At 46.9% G+C, this 26,589-nt stretch overlaps 1 protein-coding gene across 5 annotated transcripts in view; it reads left to right on the top strand.

Moving 5' to 3' along the window:
• Nucleotides 1-26,589, top strand: part of LOC139544181 (disabled homolog 2-interacting protein-like) — a 267,245-nt gene that overhangs the window by 214,217 nt on the left and 26,439 nt on the right. For all 5 annotated transcript variants that reach the window (XM_071350999.1, XM_071350998.1, XM_071350997.1 and 2 more), the window contains 5 exons: nt 10,690-10,834; nt 17,303-17,447; nt 17,727-17,963; nt 18,253-18,454; nt 19,390-19,586. In XM_071350999.1, the coding sequence (XP_071207100.1) occupies nt 10,690-10,834; nt 17,303-17,447; nt 17,727-17,963; nt 18,253-18,454; nt 19,390-19,586 (926 nt within the window). The remainder of the gene's footprint in view (nt 1-10,689; nt 10,835-17,302; nt 17,448-17,726; nt 17,964-18,252; nt 18,455-19,389; nt 19,587-26,589) is intronic.

The raw sequence follows: 26,589 nt of genomic DNA, 5'->3' as shown, positions 1-26,589 counted from the left end.
TTTCTCCATCCCTTCATTCCTTTCTCCATCCCTTCATTCCTTTCTCCATCCCTTCATTCCTTTCTCCATCCCTTCATTCCTTTCTCCATCCCTTCATTCCATTCTCCAGCCCTTCATTCCTTTCTCCAGCCCTTCATTCCTTTCTCCATCCCTTCATTCCTTTCTCCATCCCTTCATTCCTTTCTCCATCCCTTCATTCCTTTCTCCATCCCTTCATTCCTTTCTCCATCCCTTCATTCCTTTCTCCATCCCTTCATTCCTTTCTCCATCCCTTCATTCCTTTCTCCATCCCTTCATTCCTTTCTCCATCCCTTCATTCCTTTCTCCATCCCTTCATTCCTTTCTCCATCCCTTCATTCCTTTCTCCATCCCTTCATTCCTTTCTCCATCCCTTCATTCCTTTCTCCATCCCTTCATTCCTTTCTCCAGCCCTTCATTCCTTTCTCCATCCCTTCATTCCTTTCTCCATCCCTTCATTCCTTTCTCCATCCCTTCATTCCTTTCTCCATCCCTTCATTCCTTTCTCCATCCCTTCATTCCTTTCTCCAGCCCTTCATTCCTTTCTCCATCCTTTCATTCCTTTCTCCAGCCCTTCCCTGACCCAGCCAGTGTGTTAGTGCACTCACGCAGCATTGTCAGCCACACCACACAAACAACACCAGCAGGGCTTCATTGTGTTGGGGCGGCACAGAGCATCCTTCTCAGCCATCACTCTCTCTTCTCGTGGCAGGCCTAAACGCAGTATCCATTCTACTCTTCTCTATCCGCTGAGGAAGATGGCGCCTGGTCTCGTAGTAGAGGCTATTTACAATCAGGACCCATGGACTTCTGGGAATGATTATTTTGGCAGATAGAGCTCAGCTGGCCACAGCGAACAGGAAACATCTTCTTCTGCTGTTAGTGTTTCTGTTGTACTGTCCTGGAGGTAAACCCAGCTAACGGATGGTGTTAAGTGGCTCTTCATCCACAGGAGCAGACAATCAGATAACAAATTCACCCTCCCTCTCTCTTCTATCTCTCCATCCCTCCATCCTCCCCTTCTTCCCTTCTTCCCTGCGTCGCCCTCGAGTAGCAGAGTTCTCATTATTTAATTAGATGAAGTGTGAACATCCCCTCTTCTCTTCTGTCTCAGCACTCAATTTGGTCTTCATGGGGCAGCAGCACTGCTAGTCTGTATGATTCATTGCTTCAAACCATGTGCTGCTTCGTGCCATCTCACACACAAAAACACACACCCTGCTAATTAGTGTCTCAGGGCACAAGTTGGTTTTCTTGGCAGGAGCCTTTTGGTCTAGAACAGTCTATGACTTGGGTGACTGGAGTCTTTGACAACTTTTAGGGCCTTCCTCATACACCTCCTGGTATAGATGCCCTGGATGACAGGGAGCTCGGCCCCGGGGAATTACTGGGCCGTACGCACTACCCTCTGCAGCACCTTGCGGTCGGATGCCAATAAGTTGCCATACCAAGTGGGGTTGCAGCCAGTCAAGATGCTGGCAATGGTGCAGCTGTAGAACCTTTTGAGGATCTGAGGGCCCATGCCAAATCTTTTCAGCCTCCTGAGGGGGAAGATGCATTGTCGTGCCCTCTTCACGACTGTGTTGGTGTGTTTGGACCATGATAGGTCCTTACTGATGTAGACACAGAGGAACTTGAAGCTTTCGACCCGCTCCACTACAGCCCCGCCGATGTGAATGGGGGTGTGCTCAGCCCTCCATTTCCTGTAGTCCACAATCAGCTTCTTTGTCTTGCTGACGTTGAGGGAGAGGTTGTTGTCCTGGCACCATACTGCCAGGTCTCTGACCTCCTCCCTATAGGCTGTCTCATCGTCAACGGTGATCAGGCCAACCACCATCGTGTCATCTGCAAATTTAAGGATGGTGTTGGAGTCGTGAGCGGGAAAGACAAAAAGGAGTGATGAGAGAAGAATTGAGAGTGATAGAGGAGAGAGGAAGAGGGAGACCTAGATGGACAGATTCCATTGATTGGCAGCTTGAGTTTCACCTTGCAGTCAGAGCTGGAACTGGGGAGAGATACAACAGTGGACTGCAGGGGAAAGCACCCGCCCAAATGATCCATACCTTCGTAGAAGTCACAACTGGCACCATATCTAAGAAACAAATACACAACCACACACACCATGCACATTTACAAAACAACAAACATACAGTACACCCCAAGGTACACACACACACACACACACACACACACACACACACACACACACACACACACACACACACACACACACACACACACACACACACACACACACACACACACACACACACACACACACACACACACATGGCTTCCCCCCCATATCTGCAGGGTGCTGATGATATTGGGTGAAAGCCGTACTCCAACTATCGAGAGGGAGAGGGAAGAGGGGGTGGAGGAAGGAAGAGGGAGGGACGGAGGAAGAGGGGGGAGGGAGAGATGGAAGGTTGATAGAGGAGAGGGGGGGGGGTCCTGTCCCAGCCCGGGGCTGTTAAGCCAGGGTTATTGATTGGACGAATCGTTGATGTAATCTCTCTTACCCCCTGTTTTCTACAGCATTATCACTGCAATTCCCAAAAGCCAGAACGACATTGTCCTTGTCTTCACTCCTTTATTGGAAAGGCTTCCTGTCTTGACTCTGGGGGTTTATGGTGTACACTATTAAACCCTATGCACACCGGTGTGTGTCTCCTCCCCTAAAGCTATTGAATAATCAAACAGGGTCAACCACATACAAGGACAGGCCAATTTAAAGAGCGTGGATGTGGTGGAGGAAAATGCCAAGACACTCTCTCCCTCTCTCTCTCTCTCCACCTCTACCCCACATTATCCCTAAGATGAGGCTGAATTGAGGCAACTGGTGAGAAAGGTCATTTTAGTTGGCTCTCACTCGTGCATTTCTCTGCCTCATTTTGCCATGGAAACGCCTTACAGAAAGAGAGACAGATCTGCGTGTGTCAACACGGGAACGAAGGACTTCTTTTGTCTTCTTCTTAACGAGGGACTCATTCCTGGGCTGTACTGTACCTACCTGTGATAACCACTTCATGTGACGCTCCAATACGGGAATGGAATGTGTTCTGTTGGTTAGGGTCTGTTCAGGTTTGTGTGTGTAATTAATCGTTATTTGGGTGCTATTTGTCCTGTAACACACTTATACAAGTGTGTAATGGAAATGTGTTTCTTTCAGAAAGCCATGTCTATCCCACCGCCTTACAGTCACATATGACATCACAGATAGGGTGTGTGTGACAGCCGCAGGGAGTGCTGTCACAGCCAGTGTCACCATTGTCCAGCGCCTTCCTCAAGGGCACAGAGACAGATTTTTCACCTTGTCGGCTCTGAGATTAGAACCAGCAACCATTTGGTTACTGTCCCAACGCTCTTAACCTCGAGGCTACCTGCCGCCCCTGTGTGTGCGTGTATGTCCAGGTTTTATTTGTGTTTTGTAATTAGATATATTTAATATGTACACCTGACGCAGGCAATGTCCAAGTCCTGATTTCTTCAGCTACTTGTTCTGTATCCGGCTCCTGTGCATGTTGCTATGTGCGTACATACAGTAATACTCTGTTTGTTCTATTGGCAGTCTTGTTCTTGTGTGACATGATGCCTCTGTTCAGACATGATGCCTCTGTTCAGATATGATGCCTCTGTTCAGACATGATGCCTCTGTTCAGACATGATGCCTCTGTTCAGACATGATGCCTCTGTTCAGACATGATGCCTCTTTTCAGACATGATGCCTCTGTTCAGACATGATGCCTCTGTTCAGACATGATGCCTCTGTTCAGACATGATGCCTCTTTTCAGACATGATGCCTCTGTTCAGACATGATGCCTCTTTTCAGACATGATGCCTCTGTTCAGACATGATGCCTCTTTTCAGACATGATGCCTCTGTTCAGACATGCTGCCTCTTTTCAGACATGATGCCTCTTTTCAGACATGATGCCTCTGTTCAGACATGATGCCTCTGTTCAGACATGATGCCTCTGTTCCTCTGAGTATCACTAGGGAGGAGGGAGGGGTACATCCCAGGGAGAGCGGTTTTTGTGACATTTCAACATTTAACCTCAGGGATTTGTTGTTGTTCAGTTTTGATCGAGTGACTCTTCATGGGAAGGGGAACCAATAAACACTTTCGCTCCAACAAGCCAGCACACACACATACGCATACTCACACACACTCTCTCTCTCTTTCACACACACACACACACACACGCACACACACACACACACACACACACACACACACACACACACACACACACACACACACACACACACACACACACACACACACACACACACACACACACACACACACACACACACACACACACACACACACACACACACACACACACACACACACACACACACACACACACACACACCTATCTCTGATGTTATTTGTGGCTGTAAGGCAGTGGGATGGACAGGGCTTTCTGAGTTTTGCTGGCATGTAAGAGACTCATCTGCTGGAGTTTGATGTCTTGTACTTCCTCTCCCCCTTCCTCCCTTCCCTTCCTCTTCCCTTCCTCCCTTCCCTTCCTCTCCCCCTTCATCCCTTCCCTTCCTCTTCCCTTCCTCTCCCCCTTCCTCCCTTCCCTTCCTCTTCCCTTCCTCTCCCCCTTCCTCCCTTCCCCTTCCCTTCCTCTTCCCCTTCCTCCCTTCCCTTCCTCTTCCCTTCCTCTCCCCTCCCTTCCCTTCCTATTCCCTTCCTCTCCCCTTCCTCCCTTCCTCTTCCCTTCCTCTCCCCCTTCCTCCCTTCCCTTCCTCCCCTCCCTTCCTCTCCCCCTTCCTCCCTTCCTCTTCCTCTCCCCCTTCCTCCCTTCCCTTCCTCTTCCTCTCCCCCTTCCTCTCCCCCTTCCTCTTCCCTTCCTCTCCCCTTCCTCCTTTCTTTTCCCTTCTTCTCCCCCTTCCTCCCTTCCCTTCCTCTCCCCCTTCCTCCCTTCCTCTTCCTCTCCCCCTTCCTCTTCCCTTCCCCCCTTCCTCTTCCCTTCCTCCCTTCCCTTCCTCTCCCCCTTCTTCCATTTCCCTTCCTCTCCCCTTCTTCCCTTCCTCTTCCCTTCCTCTCCCCCTTCCTCCCTTCTCTTCCCTTCCTCTCCCACTTCCTCCCTCGCTCCCTCCCTCCTCTCTCCCTCCTCACTCCCTCCCTACCCCTCGCTCCCTCCCTCCCTCCATCCTCCCCCCTCCCTCCCCCTCACTCCCTCCCTCCCACCTCGCTCCCTCCCTCCTCTCTCCCTCCTCACTGCCTCCTTCCATCCTCCCCCCCCCCCCCTCCCCCCCCCCCCCCTCCCTCCCTCCCTCCTCACTCCCTCCCTCCCTCCCTCTCCCTCGCTCCCTCCCTCCATCCTCCCCACTCCCTCCCTCCCCACTCCCTCCCTCCTCGCTTCCTCCTGTCTCTGTGGGGGGGGGGGGGGTAATGAGGTATAGTCTGGGTGATGGGATGTGACAGTAATATAGAAAGTGTTCCACTTTTACTTATTAGCACTGAAGCGAGGGAGGGTGGCGGAGGGGAGGAGAGAGAGAGAGAGCGAGGGAGGGAGGGAGTGGGGTAGAGAGTGAGGAGTAACTGACCCAAAATTAAGGAAATCTTTGACTATGTACAGACTCAGTGAGCATAGCCTTGCTATTGAGAGAGGCCGCCGTAGGCAGACCTGGCTCTCAAGAGAAGACAGGCTATGTGCACACTGCCCACAAAATGAGGTGGAAACTGAACTGCACTTCCAAACCTCCTGCCCAATGTATGACCATATTAGAGACACATATTTCCCTCAGATTACACAGATCCACAAAGAATTCAAAAACAAATCAAACATTGATAAACTCCCATATCTGTGAGGTGAAGTACTGCAGTGTGCCATCACAGCAGCAAGATGTGTGGCCCGCCACAAGAAAAGGGCAACCGGTGGAGCGCAAACAAACAATATTTATCTGTTTATTTCTCTTCCCCTACTATTCGTACTACAGCTATTTGCACATTCCTAGAACAATGTGCATAGCTGATAATATAAAACTTGACATGTCTTATTGTTTTTGAAATCTTAGTGAGTGCAATGTTTACTGTTAAATGCAAATCGTTTTTTGTTGATGTTGTTTTGTGTCTTCTCACTTTTGTTTATTGTTTATTTCACTTGCTTTGGCAATGTAAAAACATTTCCCATGCCAATAAAGCCCCTTTGAATTTTATTGATATAGATGGAAAGAGAGAGAGGAGTGGAGAGATATATAGAGAGGGGTGGAGGGCAGACAGAGGAGGGAGAGAGAGAGGTGGAGAGATGTACAGAGAGGGGTGGAGGGCAGACAGAGGAGGGAGAGAGAGAGAGAGGTGGAGAGATGTACAGAGAGGGGTGGAGGGCAGACAGAGGAGGGAGAGAGAGAGGTGGAGAGATGTACAGAGAGGGGTGGAGGGCAGACAGAGGAGGGAGAGAGAGAGAGAGGTGGAGAGATGTACAGAGAGGGGTGGAGGGCAGACAGAGGAGGGAGAGAGAGAGAGAGGTGGAGAGATGTATAGAGAGGGGTGGAGGGCAGACAGAGGAGGGAGAGAGAGAGAGAGAGAGAGGTGGAGAGATGTATAGAGAGGGGTGGAGGGCAGACAGAGGAGGGAGAGAGAGAGAGAGAGAGGTGGAGAGATGTATAGAGAGGGGTGGAGGGCAGACAGAGGAGGGAGAGAGAGAGAGAGGTGGAGAGATGTATAGAGAGGGGTGGAGGGCAGACAGAGGAGGGAGAGAGAGAGAGAGAGGTGGAGAGATGTATAGAGAGGGGTGGAGGGCAGACAGAGGAGGGAGAGAGAGAGAGAGGTGGAGAGATGTATATAGAGGGGTGGAGGGCAGACAGAGGAGGGAGAGAGAGAGAGAGGTGGGGAGATGTATAGAGAGGGGTGGAGGGCAGACAGAGGAGGGAGAGAGAGAGAGAGAGAGGTGGAGAGATGTATAGAGAGGGGTGGAGGGCAGACAGAGGAGGGAGAGAGAGAGAGAGAGAGAGGTGGAGAGATGTATAGAGAGGGGTGGAGGGTAGATAGAGGAGGGAGAGAGAGAGAGAGGTGGAGAGATGTATAGAGAGGGGTGGAGGGCAGACAGAGGAGGGAGAGAGAGAGAGAGAGGTGGAGAGATGTATAGAGAGGGGTGGAGGGCAGACAGAGGAGGGAGAGAGAGAGAGAGAGGTGGAGAGATGTATAGAGAGGGGTGGAGGGCAGACAGAGGAGGGAGAGAGAGAGAGAGAGGTGGAGAGATGTATAGAGAGGGGTGGAGGGCAGACAGAGAAGGGAGAGAGAGCGAGAGAGAGGTGGAGAGATGTATAGAGAAGGGTGGAGGGCAGACAGAGGAGGGAGAGAGAGAGAGAGAGGTGGAGAGATGTATAGAGAGGGGTGGAGGGCAGACAGAGGAGGGAGAGAGAGAGAGAGAGAGAGGTGGAGAGATGTATAGAGAGGGGTGGAGGGCAGACAGAGGAGGGAGAGAGAGAGAGGTGGAGAGATGTATAGAGACGGGTGGAGGGCAGACAGAGGAGGGAGAGAGAGAGAGAGAGAGGTGGAGAGATGTATAGAGAGGGGTGGAGGGCAGACAGAGGAGGGAGAGAGAGAGAGAGAGGTGGAGAGATGTATAGAGAGGGGTAGAGGGCAGACAGAGGAGAGAGAGAGAGAGGTGGAGAGATGTATAGAGAGGGGTGGAGGGCAGACAGAGGAGGGAGAGAGAGAGAGGTGGAGAGATGTATAGAGAGGGGTGGAGGGCAGACAGAGGAGGGAGAGAGAGAGAGAGAGGTGGAGAGATGTATAGAGAGGGGTGGAGGGCAGACAGAGGAGGGAGAGAGAGAGAGAGAGAGAGGTGGAGAGATGTATAGAGAGGGGTGGAGGGCAGACAGAGGAGGGAGAGAGAGAGGTGGAGAGATGTATAGAGAGGGGTGGAGGGCAGACAGAGGAGGGAGAGAGAGAGAGAGAGAGAGAGAGAGAGAGAGATAGAGAGGGGTGGAGGGCAGACAGAGGAGGGAGAGAGAGAGGTGGAGAGATGTATAGAGAGGGGTGGAGGCTGGAGGAGAGATCATAATTGGGCTGACATTCTGCCGGGTAAAGAAAAGAGAAGAAGAACTTCCAGTCTAATGATGGGACGGGTGGCTGCCCATTCACACAGGAAAGGTCAATATTATTGTGCTCAGCAAATGGAAGGGAGTTTTCTCTTTCACACAGTTTTTGCTTCATTCTCTGTGTGTGTGTGGTAACAGAAAGCCTCTCTTATTGCTGCACATCAAGCTCTGATTGGCTTCCAGCTGCTAGGCTTTGATTAGCTGGGATAACAGGCTTAGAACTACAGAACCTGTCTGAGTTGAGCACCCCCCTCTCTCTTTCTCTTATTTCTCTCTGATTCACTTTCTCTCTCTTTTCTCCCTCTCTCTCTCCTCCTCTCCTTTCCTCTCTCATTTTCTCTCTATCTCTCTCTTTATTTCTGTTTCTGTCTCACTCTTCTTTTCTCTCTCTCTCTCTCTCTCTCTCTCTCTCTCTCTCTCTCTCTCTCTCTCTCTCTCTCTCTCTCTCTCTCTCTCTCTCTCTCTCTCTCTCTCTCTCTCTCTCTCTCTCTCTCTCTCTCTCTCTCTCTCTCTCTCTCTCCTCTCACTACATCTTTTTCTTCTCTCTTGTCCTCACCGTGCTGGGCCGCTCTGATTAACTAGATGTTCAGGGACTTCACAGCTCTGTTTCCAGCATGAACAGTGAACATGAACATGAAAAGTGACTAAACTCCAAGAGATGAAATCTAACTCGTAAGCATGTCTTCCTCTAACGTTAAGATCATTTTTAGAGAGTGGTGATGTATCATTCCTTCCTATATGTTCTACTCACACCGAGTAACACTCAAATTATATTTGTCACATGCTTCATCACATGCTTCGTGCATGTGCACATTTCTCGTGCACATTTGTCACATTCTTCATGCATGTAGATAATGAGTCAAAACAAGTTACAGCAAAAAAGGTCAATGCAGATAGTCCGGGTGGCTATTGGTTAACTATTTAAATAACTATTTAGCAGTCTTATGGTATTTTTGGGGTATTTTATTAGGATCCCCATTAGCTGTTTCAAAAGCAGCAGCTACTCTTCCTGGGGTCTAAACAAAACATGACATAATACAGAATGACATACAGAACATCAATAGACAAGAACAGCTCAAGGACAGAATTACATTTAAAAAAATTAAAAGGCACACGTAGCCTACATATCAATGCATACACATTGATATGTGTATGCATAAAGCTGTTCTGGTTCCTGTTGGTTCCAGACCTGGTGCATAGGTACCACTTGCCATGCAGTAGCAGAGAGAACAGCCTATTACTCGGGTGGCTGGAGTCTTTGACAATTTTTGGGGCCTTCCTCTGACACCGCCTGGTATAGAGGTCCTGGATGACAAGGAGCTCGGCCCCGTGATGTACTGGGCTGTACGCACTACCCTCTGTAGCGCCTTGCGGTTGGATGCCAAGGAGTTGCCATACTGTACCAAGCGGTGATGCAGCCAGTCAACCAGCTCTCAATGGTGCACCTGTAGAACTTCTTGAGGATCTGAGGGCCCATGCCAAATATTTTCAGCCACCTGAGGAGGAAGAGGTGCTGTGGTGCCCTCTTCACAACTGTGTGGGTGTGTGTGGATCATGATAGATCCTTAGTGATGTGGACACAGAGGAACTTGAAGCTCTCGGCCCGCTCCACTACAGCCCCGCCGATGTGAATGGGGGCGTGTTCGGCCCTCTGTTTCCTGTAGTCCACGATCAGCTCCTTTGTCTTGTCGACGTTGAAGAAGAGGACGTTGAAGAAGAGGTTGTTGTCTCTGACCTCTTCCTTATAGGTTGTCTCATCGTTGTCGGTGATCAGACCTACCACCGTCATATCGTCAGCAGACTTAATGATGGTGTTGGAGTCGTATGAGGCCATGCAGTCGTGGGTGAACAGGGAGTACAGGAGGGGACTAAGCACGCACCACAAACCATTTAGCCATCCCCCATCAACAGTCATGTGCCCTCTGCTTGTCCAGTAACATTTTCCTGGGGTGGCTTGGTTGATCCTGAATGGATTTTGTTGTTCCATATTGCCATTACTGTGTGCGTACGTCCATGTGTATTCCAGATAATAAAGAGTCCTCCGTGCCTGCATCAGAGGAATGAGACAACCCATTATCACAGTGTGAAGCAGTAATCACACCACTATGGGCTGGGCTTGGCACTGTGACACACACACACACACACACACACACACACACACACACACACACACACACACACACACACACACACACACACACACACACACACACACACACACACACACACACACACACACACACACACACACACACACACACACACACACAGTCTCACTGTCTGACTTCACTGCTAATGGGTATAGAAATGTCCCTGTTTCCTGTCAGGTTTATTTGAACATTACCAGACTGTCACCATGTGCAGAATGCTGATGAGATATGAGATGTATGATTAACATAAGAGTGTTTCTTATTGTTTACTTATTTTCAGTTGACAGTAAACTATTATGTTGTTTAAGGCAGGATATAATATTGTTATTGCTTTGCTTGTTTTTAGAAATTATAGCAATTTGTATACATGTATCCCCAACATTGTTTCGACCGTTAGGAGTTGCAGTGTCTTCTGTAGTGTCATCTCATGTTTTCTCGTCTTGTTCTGCTGTAGGACTTCCTGACAGACCTGATGATGTCAGAGGTGGACCGGTGTGGGGAGAACGAGCACCTGATCTTCCGAGAGAACACGCTGGCCACCAAGGCTATAGAGGAGTACCTCAAACTAGTGGGGCAGAAGTACCTACAGGATGCACTCGGTGAGTCTGTCTGTCTGTCTGTCTGTCTGTCTGTCTCTCTCTCTCTCTCTCTTCAGGAGAGGATAGATAAGGCTATTGGTGTGTGTAGTTAGAGGAGATGTGATCTGCTGTACAGAAGAGGAGGAGATATGGTAGAGATGATCTTTGTATTCAGGGCTGTAGAGATGACTGCTTCAGCCTGGGATGTTTTCCTCCAGAACCCACTCTGGGAGATGGAAAGAAAAAATCGAATAAATAGTGTTTATCTCTCCTGGTTTGAAGTCTTCACACTGACTGGCCTCTGTAGACTCTTCTTTCTCGCTCAGCTCAACTCAAAGGGCTTTAGTGGATTTGGAAGCATATGTTTACATTGCCGAAGCAAATGGAATAGACAATAAACAAAAGGGAAATAAACAAGAGGAACATAAGTAAACATTACACTCTCTCTTTCTGTATGTCTTTCTGTCACTCAGCCCTCTTTTTCCACTCTCTCTCCATCCATCCATGCTTAATACAGAGACATTGTGTGTGTTATCGTAAGAAATCAAAACTTGCTCTGGGTCATTAAGCCATGTTTACTGAGCTGTAATTAAGGTCAGAGGTCATTGAGCTGTAGTGGAGGTCAAAGGGCAGAGAATGCCTCAGGGCTGGCAGACACAACATTCCTAGCCCCTGACCCCAGAGACTGGACTAAGTGCCTCTCTTTCTTTTCTCTCTCTCTCTCTCTCTCTCTCTCTCTCTCTCTCTCTCTCTCTCTCTCTCTCTCTCTCTCTCTCTCTCTCTCTCTCTCTCTCCAAAGCAACAATGTATACAATATACATTGTAATACAATTAAAACAATGACAAATAATAATATAGAATGGCAGTAAATAATAATACAAAATTAAATATAAAAAATAGTAACAATAAAATGGTAACAGTCAATAGTTGAATGTAATGTATGGTGTAATGCACCACTACCACCACCACTATCATTAAACTGCTATCATTACCATTACCACCCATACCATTACTATTTGGAATGATAAACAACAATAATAATACTAATAACAATAACAGTAATAACAATAACAGTCATAATAAGTAAGTTACTGCTTACTATGCAGATGTTATTATTCAGTGTCCCTCAGGCTATGGCAGGCAAATACATATTTGGCTGCAAGAGGAGCCATTGCTCCTTCGCCCATGAGTATTTTTAGTTTTTCCTCTGGGTTTAATAAGTTAAAATTTGGAATAAATGTAGTCATTTCTGTGAATAATGAATCTCTTGGTGAGGAATATTTATCACAGTAAAGGAGAAAGTGCATCTCTGTTTCTACCTCCCCTGTCGTGCAGTGACCACATACACGCTCCTCTTTGGGTAGCCATGTCTTTTTATGTCTGCCGGTTTCTATTGCCAATCGGTGGTCACTCAGCCTGTACTTGGTAAGGATCTGTCTCTGCTTCGAATCTCTGACAGAGTAGAGATATTCAGCCAATTCATATTCTCTGTTTAGGGTCAGATAGCAATTTAGTCGGCTTTGGGATTTTGTTTCGTTTTTCCAATGTTGTAAATATGAGTCCTTTGATTGGTTCATGATTTTGTTTATTGGAATTCTTTCTTTTGAAGCAGTGCCGGTGTCAGCTTGGTTGGTTAGGTCCAACACCAGCTGACTGAGAGGGCTCGTTTCTGGGCTCAGTTCTTGGGTTTGAAGTGCTTTAAAGTGCTTCTCTCTCTCTCTCTCTCTCTCTCTCTCTCTCTCTCTCTCTCTCTCTCTCTCTCTCTCTCTCTCTCTCTCTCTCTCTCTCTCTCTCTCTTACTACTACTACTACAAGGTAAGACCAAGGTTTGTCCAGTGATGTGTTGGCGGTGGCTCTGGCTATAAGCCTGGTGCATTTTGATGTGTTTACCTCGTCCAGCCTGATTTAGAAACGTACACAGCAGCAATTTTATCTACAGAAAAGCACATTGTCTCTCTATTTCCCTCTCCCTTCCTCCCTCCCTCCCTCCATCTCTCTCTCTCCATCCCTCTATATCCCTCTCCCTCCATCTCTCTCTCTCTATTTCCCTCTCCCTCCATCTCTCCCTCCATCCCTCTCCCTCCATCTCTCTCTCCCTCCATCTCTCTCTCCCTCCATCTCTCTCTCTCCTCTCTCTCTCTCTCTCCCCTCCCACTCTCATTTATCTCTCTGTGCATAGATCAAATATCAGTGCAACAATGTTGTGTGTGTGTGTGTGTGTGTGTGTGTGTGTGTCTATATCTCTCAGGGTTGAGTTAAGAATATATTGGAGCCTTAGTGAATAATGCATGTGTGTTTGTCTTGGAGTTAATGTGCTTTGAAGCCTGGGTGAATAATAGAACGCCTCGTCACTACCGAAGATTGACTGCTTCCGGTCCGGTCCGGTCTGGTCTGCCATGAAGGGGCAACACAAGGACGACCAGGGGGAAAGAGAGGGAGAGGGGGGAGAAGGAGAGGGAGAGGAGAGAGAAGGAGAAAGAGGGGGAGAGAGAGAGAACACTTTTCCTTTCTGATCATCTCAATAACAAACAGTACAAGGGAAATGATTACACCTACATCACTTTTATATAGTCTTAACATGGACAGGTAGAGCCGCAAGTCAGACATCCTTTAATCCCCTCTCTCTCGCTCTCTCTCTCTCTCATCTCTCTTTCCCTCTCTCTCTCATCTCTCTTCCCCTCTCATCTCTCATCTCTCTTTCCCTCTCACTCTCTCTCATCTCTCATCTCTCTTTCCCTCTCACTCTCTCATCTCTCTTTCCCTCTCGCTCTCTCTCATCTCTCATCTCTCTTTCCCTCTCACTCTCTCATCTCTCTTTCCCTCTCTCATCTCTCATCTCTCTTTCCCTCTCACTCTCTCATCTCTCTTTCCCTCTCGCTCTCTCTCATCTCTCATCTCTCTTTCCCTCTCACTCTCTCATCTCTCTTTCCCTCTCTCATCTCTCATCTCTCTTTCCCTCTCTCTCATCTCTCATCTCTCTTTCCCTCTCTCATCTCTCATCTCTCTTTCCCTCTCTCATCTCTCATCTCTCTTTCCCTCTCTCTCATCTCTCATCTCGCTCTCTCTCATCTCTCATCTCTCATCTCTCTTTCCCTCTCTCATCTCTCATCTCTCTTTCCCTCTCGCTCTCTCATCTCTCATCTCTCTTTCCCTCTCACTCTCTCATCTCTCTTTCCCTCTCTCTCATCTCTCATCTCTCTTTCCCTCTCTCTCATCTCTCATCTCTCACCTCTTTCCCTCTCTCTCTTCTCTCTTTCCCTCTCTCTCATCTTTCACCTCTCTTTCCCTCTCTCTCATCTCTCATCTCTCTTTCCCTCTCTCTCATCTCATCTCTCTTTCCCTCTCTCTCATCTCTCTTTCCCTCTCTCTTATCTCTCATCTCTCTTTCCCTCTCTCTCATCTCTTTTTCCCTCTCTCATCTTTCACCTCTCTTTCCCTCTCTCTCATCTCTCATCCCTCTTTCACTCTCATCTCTCACCTCTTTCCCTCTCTCTCATCTCTCATCTCTCTTTCCCTCTCTCTCATCTCTCATCTCTATTTCCCTCTCTCTCATCTCTCACCTCTTTCCCTCTCTCTCATCTCTCACCTCTTTCCCTCTCTCTCATCTCTCATCTCTCTTTCCCTCTCTCTCATCTCTCACCTCTCTTTCCCTCTCTCTCATCTCTCACCTCTCTTTCCCTCTCTCTCATCTCTCACCTCTCTTTCCCTCTCTCTCATCTTTCACCTCTCTTTCCCTCTCTCTCATCTCTCACCTCTCTTCACAAGGAAGGACAAAGTTGACAGGAAGAGGGGAAGGGTTTGTGGAAGGTTGATGGAGCGTTGTTCTAACGTTGTTTATGTTGTCGTTATCTCGTCTGGTACATTGACTGAGATGGAGAACATAAACATCAGTCATGGTGTATTATCTGGGACGGCCCTGGCCCATATTGTTGGTTGACTTATTATAGTCATTGGATAGTTGGTGATAGTCTGAAGTTCATGTCTTGCTTATGGAAAGCTGTTATGGTGTGATGTCTTGAATGGAGACACAGTCATTCATTCAGTGGTTCAGTCTCACTTTAATTAAAAGGCCGGACATCATTGTCCTTCCATCTCAGAGGTCCTTGAGGGACAACAGAAAAGTGAGCCTCCTAGTGGACAATTATTATAACTACCTCCTGCAACAAACGCATTCGCCTTTGATTCTCTTATCGGCTAATGATGGAAACATGTGTTTGATGTATTTGATACCATTCCACCTCTTCCGCTTCAGCCAAACTAGGGAGTTTTTCCCAGCCACTGTGCTTCTACATCTACATTGCTTGCTGTTTGGGGTTTTAGGCTGGGTTTCTGTACAGCACTTTGTGACATCTGCTGATGTAAAAAGGGCTTTATGAATACATTTTGTTAATTACCACAAGCCCGTCTACCCCATTTAAAGAGCCACCAACCTCCTGTCGTATGTGTGTGTGTGTGTGTGTGTGTGTGTGTGTGTGTGTGTGTGTGTGTGTGTGTGTGTGTGTGTGTGTGTGTGTGTGTGTGTGTGTGTGTGTGTGTGTGTGTGTGTGTGTGTGTGTCTGGGGGGTTGGTTATTCTATCCTTGTGGGGACCTAATATCCCCAAAAGTCCCCACAAGTATAGTAAAACAAGGAAAATGTCCCACGTCCCCATGTGGACAAAGGCTATTTTAGGCTTAGGTTTAGGCTTAGGTTTAGGGTTAGGGTAAGATATTAGTGGTTGGGTTTAGGATTAGGAGTTAGGGTTAGGGTAATGATTAAGGGTTAGGGAAAATAGGATTTTTAATGGAAATACATTTAAATCCCACTTAGGATAGAATAACAAAACATGTGTGTTCGGTGAGTTGACTGAATGTTACTGTCTGGCTGTGTCTCTCTCTCCCTGTGTTGTAGCTGAGTTGAATGAATGTTACTGTCTGACTGTGTCTCTCTCTCCCTGTGTTGTAGCTGAGTTGACTGAGTGTTACTGTCTGACTGTGTCTCTCTCTCCCTGTGTTGTAGCTGAGTTGACTGAGTGTTACTGTCTGACTGTGTCTCTCTCTCCCTGTGTTGTAGCTGAGTTGACTGAATGTTACTGTCTGACTGTGTCTCTCTCTCCCTGTGTTGTAGCTGAGTTGAATGAATGTTACTGTCTGACTGTGTCTCTCTCTCCCTGTGTTGTAGCTGAGTTGACTGAGTGTTACTGTCTGACTGTGTCTCTCTCTCCCTGTGTTGTAGCTGAGTTGACTGAGTGTTACTGTCTGACTTGTGTCTCTCTCCCTGTGTTGTAGCTGAGTTGACTGAATGTTACTGTCTGACTGTGTCTCTCTCCCTGTGTTGTAGCTGAGTTGAATGAATGTTACTGTCTGACGTGTCTCTCTCTCCCTGTGTTGTAGCTGAGTTGAATGAATGTTACTGTCTGACTGTGTCTCTCTCTCCCTGTGTTGTAGCTGCGTTGACTGAGTGTTACTGTCTGACTGTGTCTCTCTCTCCCTGTGTTGTAGCTGAGTTGACTGAGTGTTACTGTCTGACTTGTGTCTCTCTCCCTGTGTTGTAGCTGAGTTGACTGAATGTTACTGTCTGACTGTGTCTCTCTCCCTGTGTTGTAGCTGAGTTGACTGAATGTTACTGTCTGACTGTGTCTCTCTCCCTGTGTTGTAGCTGAGTTGAATGAATGTTACTGTCTGACTGTGTCTCTCTCTCCCTGTGTTGTAGCTGAGTTGAATGAATGTTACTGTCTGACTGTGTCTCTCTCCCTGTGTTGTAGCTGAGTTGACTGAATGTTACTGTCTGACTGTGTCTCTCTCCCTGTGTTGTAGCTGAGTTGAATGAATGTTACTGTCTGGCTGTGTCTCTCTCTCCCTGTGTTGTAGCTGAGTTGACTGAATGTTACTGTCTGACTGTGTCTCTCTCTCCCTGTGTTGTAGCTGAGTTGACTGAATGTTACTGTCTGACTGTGTCTCTCTCTCCCTGTGTTGTAGCTGAGTTGAATGAATGTTACTGTCTGACTGTGTCTCTCTCTCCCTGTGTTGTAGCTGAGTTGAATGAATGTTACTGTCTGACTGTGTCTCTCTCTCCCTGTGTTGTAGCTGAGTTGAATGAATGTTACTGTCTGACGTGTCTCTCTCTCCCTGTGTTGTAGCTGAGTTGAATGAATGTTACTGTCTGACGTGTCTCTCTCTCCCTGTGTTGTAGCTGAGTTGACTGAATGTTACTGTCTGACGTGTCTCTCTCTCCCTGTGTTGTAGCTGAGTTGAATGAATGTTACTGTCTGACGTGTCTCTCTCTCCCTGTGTTGTAGCTGAGTTGAATGAATGTTACTGTCTGACGTGTCTCTCTCTCCCTGTGTTGTAGCTGAGTTGAATGAATGTTACTGTCTGACTGTGTCTCTCTCTCCCTGTGTTGTAGCTGAGTTGAATGAATGTTACTGTCTGACGTGTCTCTCTCTCCCTGTGTTGTAGCTGAGTTGAATGAATGTTACTGTCTGACGTGTCTCTCTCTCCCTGTGTTGTAGGTGAGTTTATCAAGGCGTTGTATGAGTCAGATGAGAACTGTGAGGTGGACCCGTCCAAGTGTTCGTCCAATGACCTGCAGGAGCACCAGAGCAACCTGAAGATGTGCTGTGAGCTGGCCTTCTGCAAGATCATCAACTCCTACTGGTAATTTCTGGGACACCACCCACAATGCATTACCAATAATATGTGTTGTTACCATGTGTTTATAATTTCATACCATAGTGATATGAATGGCCATATGCTTTCAGCGCTTACTGTTAGCTGTTCTATAGTTGTTATGCAGGACCTAAATTCACCTGTTCAAACAGCAATAAAGTATAGCTCTCTGTAGCTCTCTGTAAAATGAGAGTGAAAATAAATAGGTGTGTGGAACGTGTACCTACCTCCATATTGCTGTTAACACCTCTTTTCCCTCCCCTGCAGTGTGTTTCCACGGGAACTCAAGGAGGTGTTTGCATCGTGGCGACAGGAGTGCAGTAGCCGGGGGCGACCGGACATCAGCCAGCGTCTGATCAGCGCGTCTCTGTTCCTGCGTTTCCTGTGTCCGGCCGTTATGTCCCCGTCACTTTTCAATCTGATGCAGGAATACCCTGATGACCGCACCGCACGCACACTCACACTCATCGCCAAGGTCACGCAGAACCTGGCCAATTTCGCCAAGTGAGTGTGTGTGTGGGTTTATGGAGTGTGTGTATTGGTGTTGAGTGCGTGTGTGTGTTTGAAAGAGAGTATGTGTTCTATATACTCAACCTATCTCTTCCTCCCTCCCTCCCTATCTCTCTTGCGCTCTCTTTCTCTCTCTCTCTCCCTCTCTCCCCTTCCCCCTCCATCCATCCCTCCCTATCTCTCTTTCTCTCTCTTTCTCTCTCGTTCTCTCTCTTTCTCTCTCTTTCTCTCTCTCCCTCCATCCCCTCCCTCCCCCATCCCTCCCTCCCTCCATCTCTCCCAGGTTTGGCAGTAAGGAGGAGTACATGTCCTTTATGAACCAGTTCCTGGAACATGAGTGGACCAACATGCAGCGCTTCCTGCTGGAGATCTCTAACCCAGAGACCATCTCTAACACAGCAGGGTTCGAAGGTTACATAGACCTGGGACGGGAGCTGTCCACCCTGCACAACCTGCTGTCAGAGGTCGTCTCTACCATGGACCAGGTAGGGCTGACCAGGCAATGACAACTAATACAATGGACATAGTAGTCATCACATGAAATATACAGTATACTGTATAGGGACAGGAGCTTTTTCCAAGACTCCAGGTCCCAAGTCTTTCCTGACTATGTTACCTGATTAGGAAAAACTCCAGGTCCCTAGTTGTAACCTCTATAACTAGCCTGGAGTTTTCCCCTGGTCAAGTCATGAAGTCAGCACTGCCCTTCTGCATTTAGTAACGCTGGGAGGGCCTGGGAGGGCCTGGGAGGGCCTGGGAGGACATAGATGTAAAACACTATGTTTATGTGGGAGGCATCCAAATGGATTTGCGGGGACACCTAGTGCATTAGCCATGGTTCCGCATGGAGAGCCATCCCAGCGTGTTAATTACTAGGTATATTGGGGGCAAAGCCCATAGACTCTGTGTGCTGCATCCCATCCTCACTGAGGACAGCACTCCCGTCTATCTCCAACCAAAATCAAGTCCTTCCAGGCTCTGAGGCCGGCCTGTTTCGTTATTCAGACTGAAGGACATAATCAGAGGGAGATTAGCTCTCTGTAATGGGAAAAAGAATACCCCAGCCAGGCTCACTGTCTGATACAGGCACAGGGAGGTCTCTACTGATATCCAAGGTTTAAGTCAGTGCATGTAAAAGTTGCAAAATTGCCACATGAATGCGTAAATGGCTTCAAACAGTAGAGTAGAAAACTGTGAAGGATGCCACGAATACAAAGCTTAACAGTGAACCTAAGTAGGAGGAAGTTTGCCCCAGACAAGGCCAGTCTTGCATCTCCCATACTGCCCGCCCTAATGAGTTATTAGGTTTGGAAAGGATTAAAGTTGATCCTAGAACTCTGTCCAAAGGCCTCAACTTCTACACAGAGCTACCATGACCCCTGACCCCATCTCTGACCTTGAACCCCTCTTTAACCCTCAGAGCTCCGCCTCCAAGCTAGGCCCCCTACCCAGGATCCTCCGGGAGGTGAACACAGCGCTGACCAACCCGTCCAGCATGACCATGAACATGACCGCTCCGTCCTCCTCTGACCGTATGGGGTCACCGCCCAACGCCGGGGCAGGCTGCAGCATCTCCACCGGCCTGCAGAAGATGGTCATCGACAATGACCTTTCAGGGTAAGGACAGGGTTTGGGATAAAAGAAAGGGAATGAGGGTGGGATAAGGGTTAAGAAGAACAAGAACAGATAAGGCTAGGGGTATGGGTAATGACAGGGTAAGGGTTAGGAAGAACAAGAACAGATAAGGCTAGGGGTATGGGTAATGACAGGGTAAGGGTTAGGAAGAACAAGAACAGATAAGGCTAGGGGTATGGGTAATGACATGCTAAGGGTTAGGAAGAACAAGAACAGATAAGGCTAGGGGTATGGGTAATGACAGGGTAAGGGTTAGGAAGAACAAGAACAGATAAGGCTAGGGGTATGGGTAATGACAGGGTAAGGGTTAGGAAGAACAAGAACAGATAAGGCTAGGGGTATGGGTAATGACAGGGTAAGGGTTAGGAAGAACAAGAACAGATAAGGCTAGGGGTATGGGTAATGACAGGGTAAGGGTTAGGAAGAACAAGAACAGATAAGGCTAGGGGTATGGGTAATGACAGGGTAAGGGTTAGGAAGAACAAGAACAGATAAGGCTAGGGGTATGGGTAATGACAGGGTAAGGGTTAGGAAGAACAAGAACAGATAAGGCTAGGGGTATGGGTAATGACATGGTAAGGGTTAGGAAGAACAAGAACAGATAAGGCTAGGGGTATGGGTAATGACAGGGTAAGGGTTAGGAAGAACAAGAACAGATAAGGCTAGGGGTATGGGTAATGACAGGGTAAGGGTTAGGAAGAACAAGAACAGATAAGGCTAGGGGTATGGGTAATGACAGGGTAAGGGTTAGGAAGAACAAGAACAGATAAGGCTAGGGGTATGGGTAATGACAGGATAAGGGTTAGGAAGAACAAGAACAGATAAGGCTAGGGGTATGGGTAATGACAGGGTAAGGGTTAGGAGGAACAAGAACAGATAAGGCTAGGGGTATGGGTAATGACATGGTAAGGGTTAGGAGGAACGAGAACAGATAAGGCTAGGGGTATGGGTAATGACATGGTAAGGGTTAGGAAGAACAAGAACAGATAAGGCTAGGGGTATGGGTAATGACAGGGTAAGGGTTAGGAAGAACAAGAACAGATAAGGCTAGGGGTATGGGTAATGACAGGGTAAGGGTTAGGAAGAACAAGAACAGATAAGGCTAGGGGTATGGGTAATGACAGGATAAGGGTTAAGAAGAACAAGAACAGATAAGGCTAGGGGTATGGGTAATGACAGGTTAAGGGTTAAGAAGAACAAGAACAGATAAGGCTAGGGGTATGGGTAATGACAGGGTAAGGGTTAGGAAGAACAAGAACAGATAAGGCTAGGGGTATGGGTAATGACAGGGTAAGGGTTAGGAAGAACAAGAACAGATAAGGCTAGGGGTATGGGTAATGACAGGGTAAGGGTTAGGAAGAACAAGAACAGATAAGGCTAGGGGTATGGGTAATGACAGGGTAAGGGTTAGGAAGAACAAGAACAGATAAGGCTAGGGGTATGGGTAATGACAGGGTAAGGGTTAAGAAGAACAAGAACAGATAAGGCTAGGGGTATGGGTAATGACAGGGTAAGGGTTAAGAAGAACAAGAACAGATAAGGCTAGGGGTATGGGTAATGACAGGGTAAGGGTTAGGAAGAACAAGAACAGATAAGGCTAGGGGTATGGGTAATGACAGGGTAAGGGTTAAGAAGAACAAGAACAGATAAGGCTAGGGGTATGGGTAATGACAGGATAAGGGTTAGGAAGAACAAGAACAGATAAGGCTAGGGGTATGGGTAATGACAGGGTAAGGGTTAAGAAGAACAAGAACAGATAAGGCTAGGGGTATGGGTAATGACAGGGTAAGGGTTAGGAAGAACAAGAACAGATAAGGCTAGGGGTATGGGTAATGACAGGGTAAGGGTTAAGAAGAACAAGAACAGATAAGGCTAGGGGTATGGGTAATGACAGGGTAAGGGTTAGGAAGAACAAGAACAGATAAGGCTAGGGGTATGGGTAATGACAGGGTAAGGGTTAGGAAGAACAAGAACAGATAAGGCTAGGGGTATGGGTAATGACAGGGTAAGGGTTAAGAAGAACAAGAACAGATAAGGCTAGGGGTATGGGTAATGACAGGATAAGGGTTAGGAAGAACAAGAACAGATAAGGCTAGGGGTATGGGTAATGACAGGGTAAGGGTTAGGAAGAACAAGAACAGATAAGGCTAGGGGTATGGGTAATGACAGGGTAAGGGTTAGGAAGAACAAGAACAGATAAGGCTAGGGGTATGGGTAATGACAGGGTAAGGGTTAGGAAGAACAAGAACAGATAAGGCTAGGGGTATGGGTAATGACAGGATAAGGGTTAGGAAGAACAAGAACAGATAAGGCTAGGGGTATGGGTAATGACAGGGTAAGGGTTAGGAAGAACAAGAACAGATAAGGCTAGGGGTATGGGTAATGACAGGGTAAGGGTTAGGAAGAACAAAAAGGAAAGGGTATAGGTAAGCATGGTTAAGGGGGTTTTCTCGTTTGGGCAAAAGTCCGTCCTCCATCCTCTCTCCTCCGTCCTCTCTCTGTGACCCAGAAAGCGATAAGTGGTTGAGTGGTCGAGGAGTGTGTCAGTTCGTTAGTAGGCAAACGGAAGACGGTCCTCCCCTCCTCTATAGCCAACTTTTGGCGAGGAAGCACAAGTGTTTTGATATCTGCCATACCCTCTTTGAATCAGTTTGTATTTTTGAGGAGACAACCATGCACACGTTTAAAAAAAAACATATGATACTTATGGTTTTATCTATAAATGTCTGGCACAACTAAGTTGTTTTTATCATTTTACACTTTTATTTGGGGATCCACTTCTGTAAATGTCATTTGCCTGAAGAAGGGTCTCATTTTATACAGGCGCATTTTCGTCCACGTTCCCTATCCTCACCGCCTCTCCTCGATTACCTTTGACCTTTTTCAAAAGTAGGCGCTAGAGGACAGAGGAGGGAAGACGCAGGGGTTGAGCAAATCCAATTGACGAGACTACTTTATCAGGCCACGCTAATGTGTGTCAAAATAGACACAGCCACTGTCCTGTCCCCTTCTTCCCCTTCTCATCAGGCTGTCAGTGAACCTGCAACCCCACTCAGATTTATGGAGGCTGGAGTGAACGAGTCTAGCATTCTAGCAGTCCTTCTTAATTACACCACATTCACAGAGAGAGGGAGAGAGAGGGGGGGAAAGAGAGGGAATGAGATAGCGAGAGAAAGAGTGGGAGGGAGGGAGGCAGGCAGACAGGGAGGGGGGGAAGAGAGAGAGAGAGCAGAGTAGGTAGAAAATAGAGAGGTTTAGGGAGAGAGAGAGTATTAACGAAAGAGAGAGAGAGAGTATTAACGAGAAAGAGAGCAAGCGATTATGGGAACATAAATTGTGTCTGTCAAGGTAATTGCCAGACAATAAAGCTGTAGACTTGGTGGTGAAGGAGAGGAGGAGAGAAGGGAGGATGAGTGCGGATCACTTAACTAGCTATATGACTCACATCCTCATCTGCTGATGGGCTGCTGTTACCATACAATGTGTCCTGTTGGGTTGCTGTTTCAATACCATGTGTCCTGTTGGGTTGCTGTTTCTATACCATGTGTCCTGTTGGGTTGCTGTTTCTATACCATGTGTCCTGTTGGGTTACTGTTTCTATACCATGTGTCCTGTTGTGTTGCTGTTTCTATACCATGTGTCCTGTTGTGTTGCTGTTTCTATACCATGTGTCCTGTTGTGTTGCTGTTTCTATACCATGTGTCCTGTTGGGTTGCTGTTTCTATACCATGTGTCCTGTTGGGTTACTGTTTCTATACCATGTGTCCTGTTGGGCTGCTGTTTCTATACCATGTGTCCTGTTGGGTTGCTGTTTCTATACCATGTGTCCTGTTGGGCTGCTGTTTCTATACCATGTGTCCTATTGTGTTGCTGTTTCTATATAATGTGTCCTGTTGGGTTACTGTTTCTATATCATGTGTCCTGTTGGGTTACTGTTTCTATACCATGTGTCCTGTTGGGTTACTGTTTCTATACCATGTGTCCTGTTGGGTTACTGTTTCTATACCATGTGTCCTGTTGAGTTACTGTTTCTATACCATGTGTCCTGTTGTGTTGCTGTTTCTATACCATGTGTCCTGTTGGGTTGCTGTTTCTATACCATGTGTCCTGTTGGGCTGCTGTTTCTATACCATGTGTTCTATTGTGTTGCTGTTTCTATATAATGTGTCCTGTTGGGTTACTGTTTCTATATCATGTGTCCTGTTGGGTTACTGTTTCTATACCATGTGTCCTGTTGGGTTACTGTTTCTATACCATGTGTCCTGTTGGGTTACTGTTTCTATACCATGTGTCCTGTTGAGTTACTGTTTCTATACCATGTGTCCTATTGTGTTGCTGTTTCTATACCATGTTTCCTGTTGGGCTGCTGTTTCTATATCATGTTTCCTGTTGGGTTACTGTTTCTATACCATGTGTCCTGTTGGGCTGCTGTTTCTATACCATGTGTCCTATTGTGTTGCTGTTTCTATACCATGTTTCCTGTTGGGCTGCTGTTTCTATATCATGTGTCCTGTTGGGTTACTGTTTCTATACCATGTGTCCTATTGTGTTGCTGTTTCTATATAATGTGTCCTGTTGGGTTACTGTTTCTATACCATGTGTCCTATTGTGTTGCTGTTTCTATACCATGTTTCCTGTTGGGCTGCTGTTTCTATATCATGTGTCCTGTTGGGTTACTGTTTCTATATCATGTGTCCTGTTGGGCTGCTGTTTCTATACCATGTGTCCTATTGTGTTGCTGTTTCTATACCATGTTTCCTGTTGGGTTACTGTTTCTTTATCATGTGTCCTATTGTGTTGCTGTTTCTATACCATGTGTCCTATTGTGTTGCTGTTTCTATATCATGTGTCCTGTTGGGTTACTGTTTCTTTATCATGTGTCCTATTGTGTTGCTGTTTCTATACCATGTTTCCTGTTGGGCTGCTGTTTCTATATCATGTGTCCTGTTGGGTTACTGTTTCTATACCATGTGTCCTGTTGGGCTGCTGTTTCTATATCATGTGTCCTGTTGGGTTACTGTTTCTATATCATGTGTCCTGTTGGGCTGCTGTTTCTATATCATGTGTCCTGTGAGTTACTGTTTCTATATCATGTGTCCTGTTCGGTTACTGTTTCTATACCATGTGTCCTGTTGGGTTGCTGTTTCTATACCATGTGTCCTGTTGGGTTACTGTTTCTATATCATGTGTCCTGTTGGGTTACTGTTTCTATACCATGTGTCCTGTTGGGCTGCTGTTTCTATATCATGTGTCCTGTTGAGTTACTGTTTCTATATCATGTGTCCTGTTGGGTTACTGTTTCTATACCATGTGTCCTGTTGGGTTGCTGTTTCTATACCATGTGTCCTGTTGGGTTGCTGTTTCTATACCATGTGTCCTGTTGGGTTACTGTTTCTATACCATGTGTCCTGTTGGGCTGCTGTTTCTATACCATGTGTCCTGTTGTGTTGCTGTTTCTATATCATGTGTCCTGTTGGGTTGCTGTTTCTATATCATGTGTCCTGTTGGGTTACTGTTTCTATACCATGTGTCCTGTTGGGCTGCTGTTTCTATATCATGTGTCCTGTTGGGTTGCTGTTTCTATACCATGTTTCCTGTTGGGCTGCTGTTTCTATACCATGTGTCCTGTTGTGTTGCTGTTTCTATACCATATGTCCTGTTGGGCTGCTGTTTCTATACCATGTGTCCTATTGTGTTCAGGTTTCTATATCATGTGTCCTGTTGGGTTACTGCTTCTATACCATGTGTCCTGTTGGGCTGCTGTTTCTATACCATGTGTCCTGTTGTGTTGCTGTTTCTATATCATGTGTCCTGTTGGGTTGCTGTTTCTATACCATGTGTCCTGTTGGGCTGCTGTTTCTATACCATGTGTCCTGTTGTGTTGCTGTTTCTATACAATGTGTCCTGTTGGGTTACTGTTTCTATACCATGTGTCCTGTTGGGTTACTGTTTCTATACCATGTGTCCTGTTGGGCTGCTGTTTCTATATCATGTGTCCTGTTGAGTTACTGTTTCTATATCATGTGTCCTGTTGGGTTACTGTTTCTATACCATGTGTCCTGTTGGGTTGCTGTTTCTATACCATGTGTCCTGTTGGGTTACTGTTTCTATATCATGTGTCCTGTTGGGTTACTGTTTCTATACCATGTGTCCTGTTGGGCTGCTGTTTCTATACCATGTGTCCTGTTGTGTTGCTGTTTCTATATCATGTGTCCTGTTGGGTTGCTGTTTCTATATCATGTGTCCTGTTGGGTTACTGTTTCTATACCATGTGTCCTGTTGGGCTGCTGTTTCTATATCATGTGTCCTGTTGGGTTGCTGTTTCTATACCATGTTTCCTGTTGGGCTGCTGTTTCTATACCATGTGTCCTGTTGTGTTGCTGTTTCTATACCATGTGTCCTGTTGGGCTGCTGTTTCTATACCATGTGTCCTATTGTGTTCAGGTTTCTATATCATGTGTCCTGTTGGGTTACTGCTTCTATACCATGTGTCCTGTTGGGCTGCTGTTTCTATACCATGTGTCCTGTTGTGTTGCTGTTTCTATATCATGTGTCCTGTTGGGTTGCTGTTTCCATATCATGTGTCCTGTTGGGTTACTGTTTCTATATCATGTGTCCTGTTGGGTTGCTGTTTCTATATCATGTGTCCTGTTGGGTTGCTGTTTCTATACCATGTGTCCTGTTGGGCTGCTGTTTCTATACAATGTGTCCTGTTGGGTTACTGTTTCTATACCATGTGTCCTGTTGGGTTGCTGTTTCTATACCATGTGTCCTGTTGTGTTGCTGTTTCTATATCATGTGTCCTGTTGGGTTGCTGTTTCTATATCATGTGTCCTGTTATGTTGCTGTTTCTATATCATGTGTCCTGTTGGGTTGCTGTTTCTATACCATGTGTCCTGTTGTGTTGCTGTTTCTATACAATGTGTCCTGTTGGGTTGCTGTTTCTATACCATGTGTCCTGTTGGGTTGCTGTTTCTATACCATG

The sequence above is a fragment of the Salvelinus alpinus genome, chromosome 18, assembly GCF_045679555.1.
Source record: "Salvelinus alpinus chromosome 18, SLU_Salpinus.1, whole genome shotgun sequence".
NCBI classification, from domain to species: Eukaryota; Metazoa; Chordata; class Actinopteri; order Salmoniformes; family Salmonidae; genus Salvelinus; species Salvelinus alpinus.
This window is presented reverse-complemented; position numbering and strand designations above follow the sequence as displayed.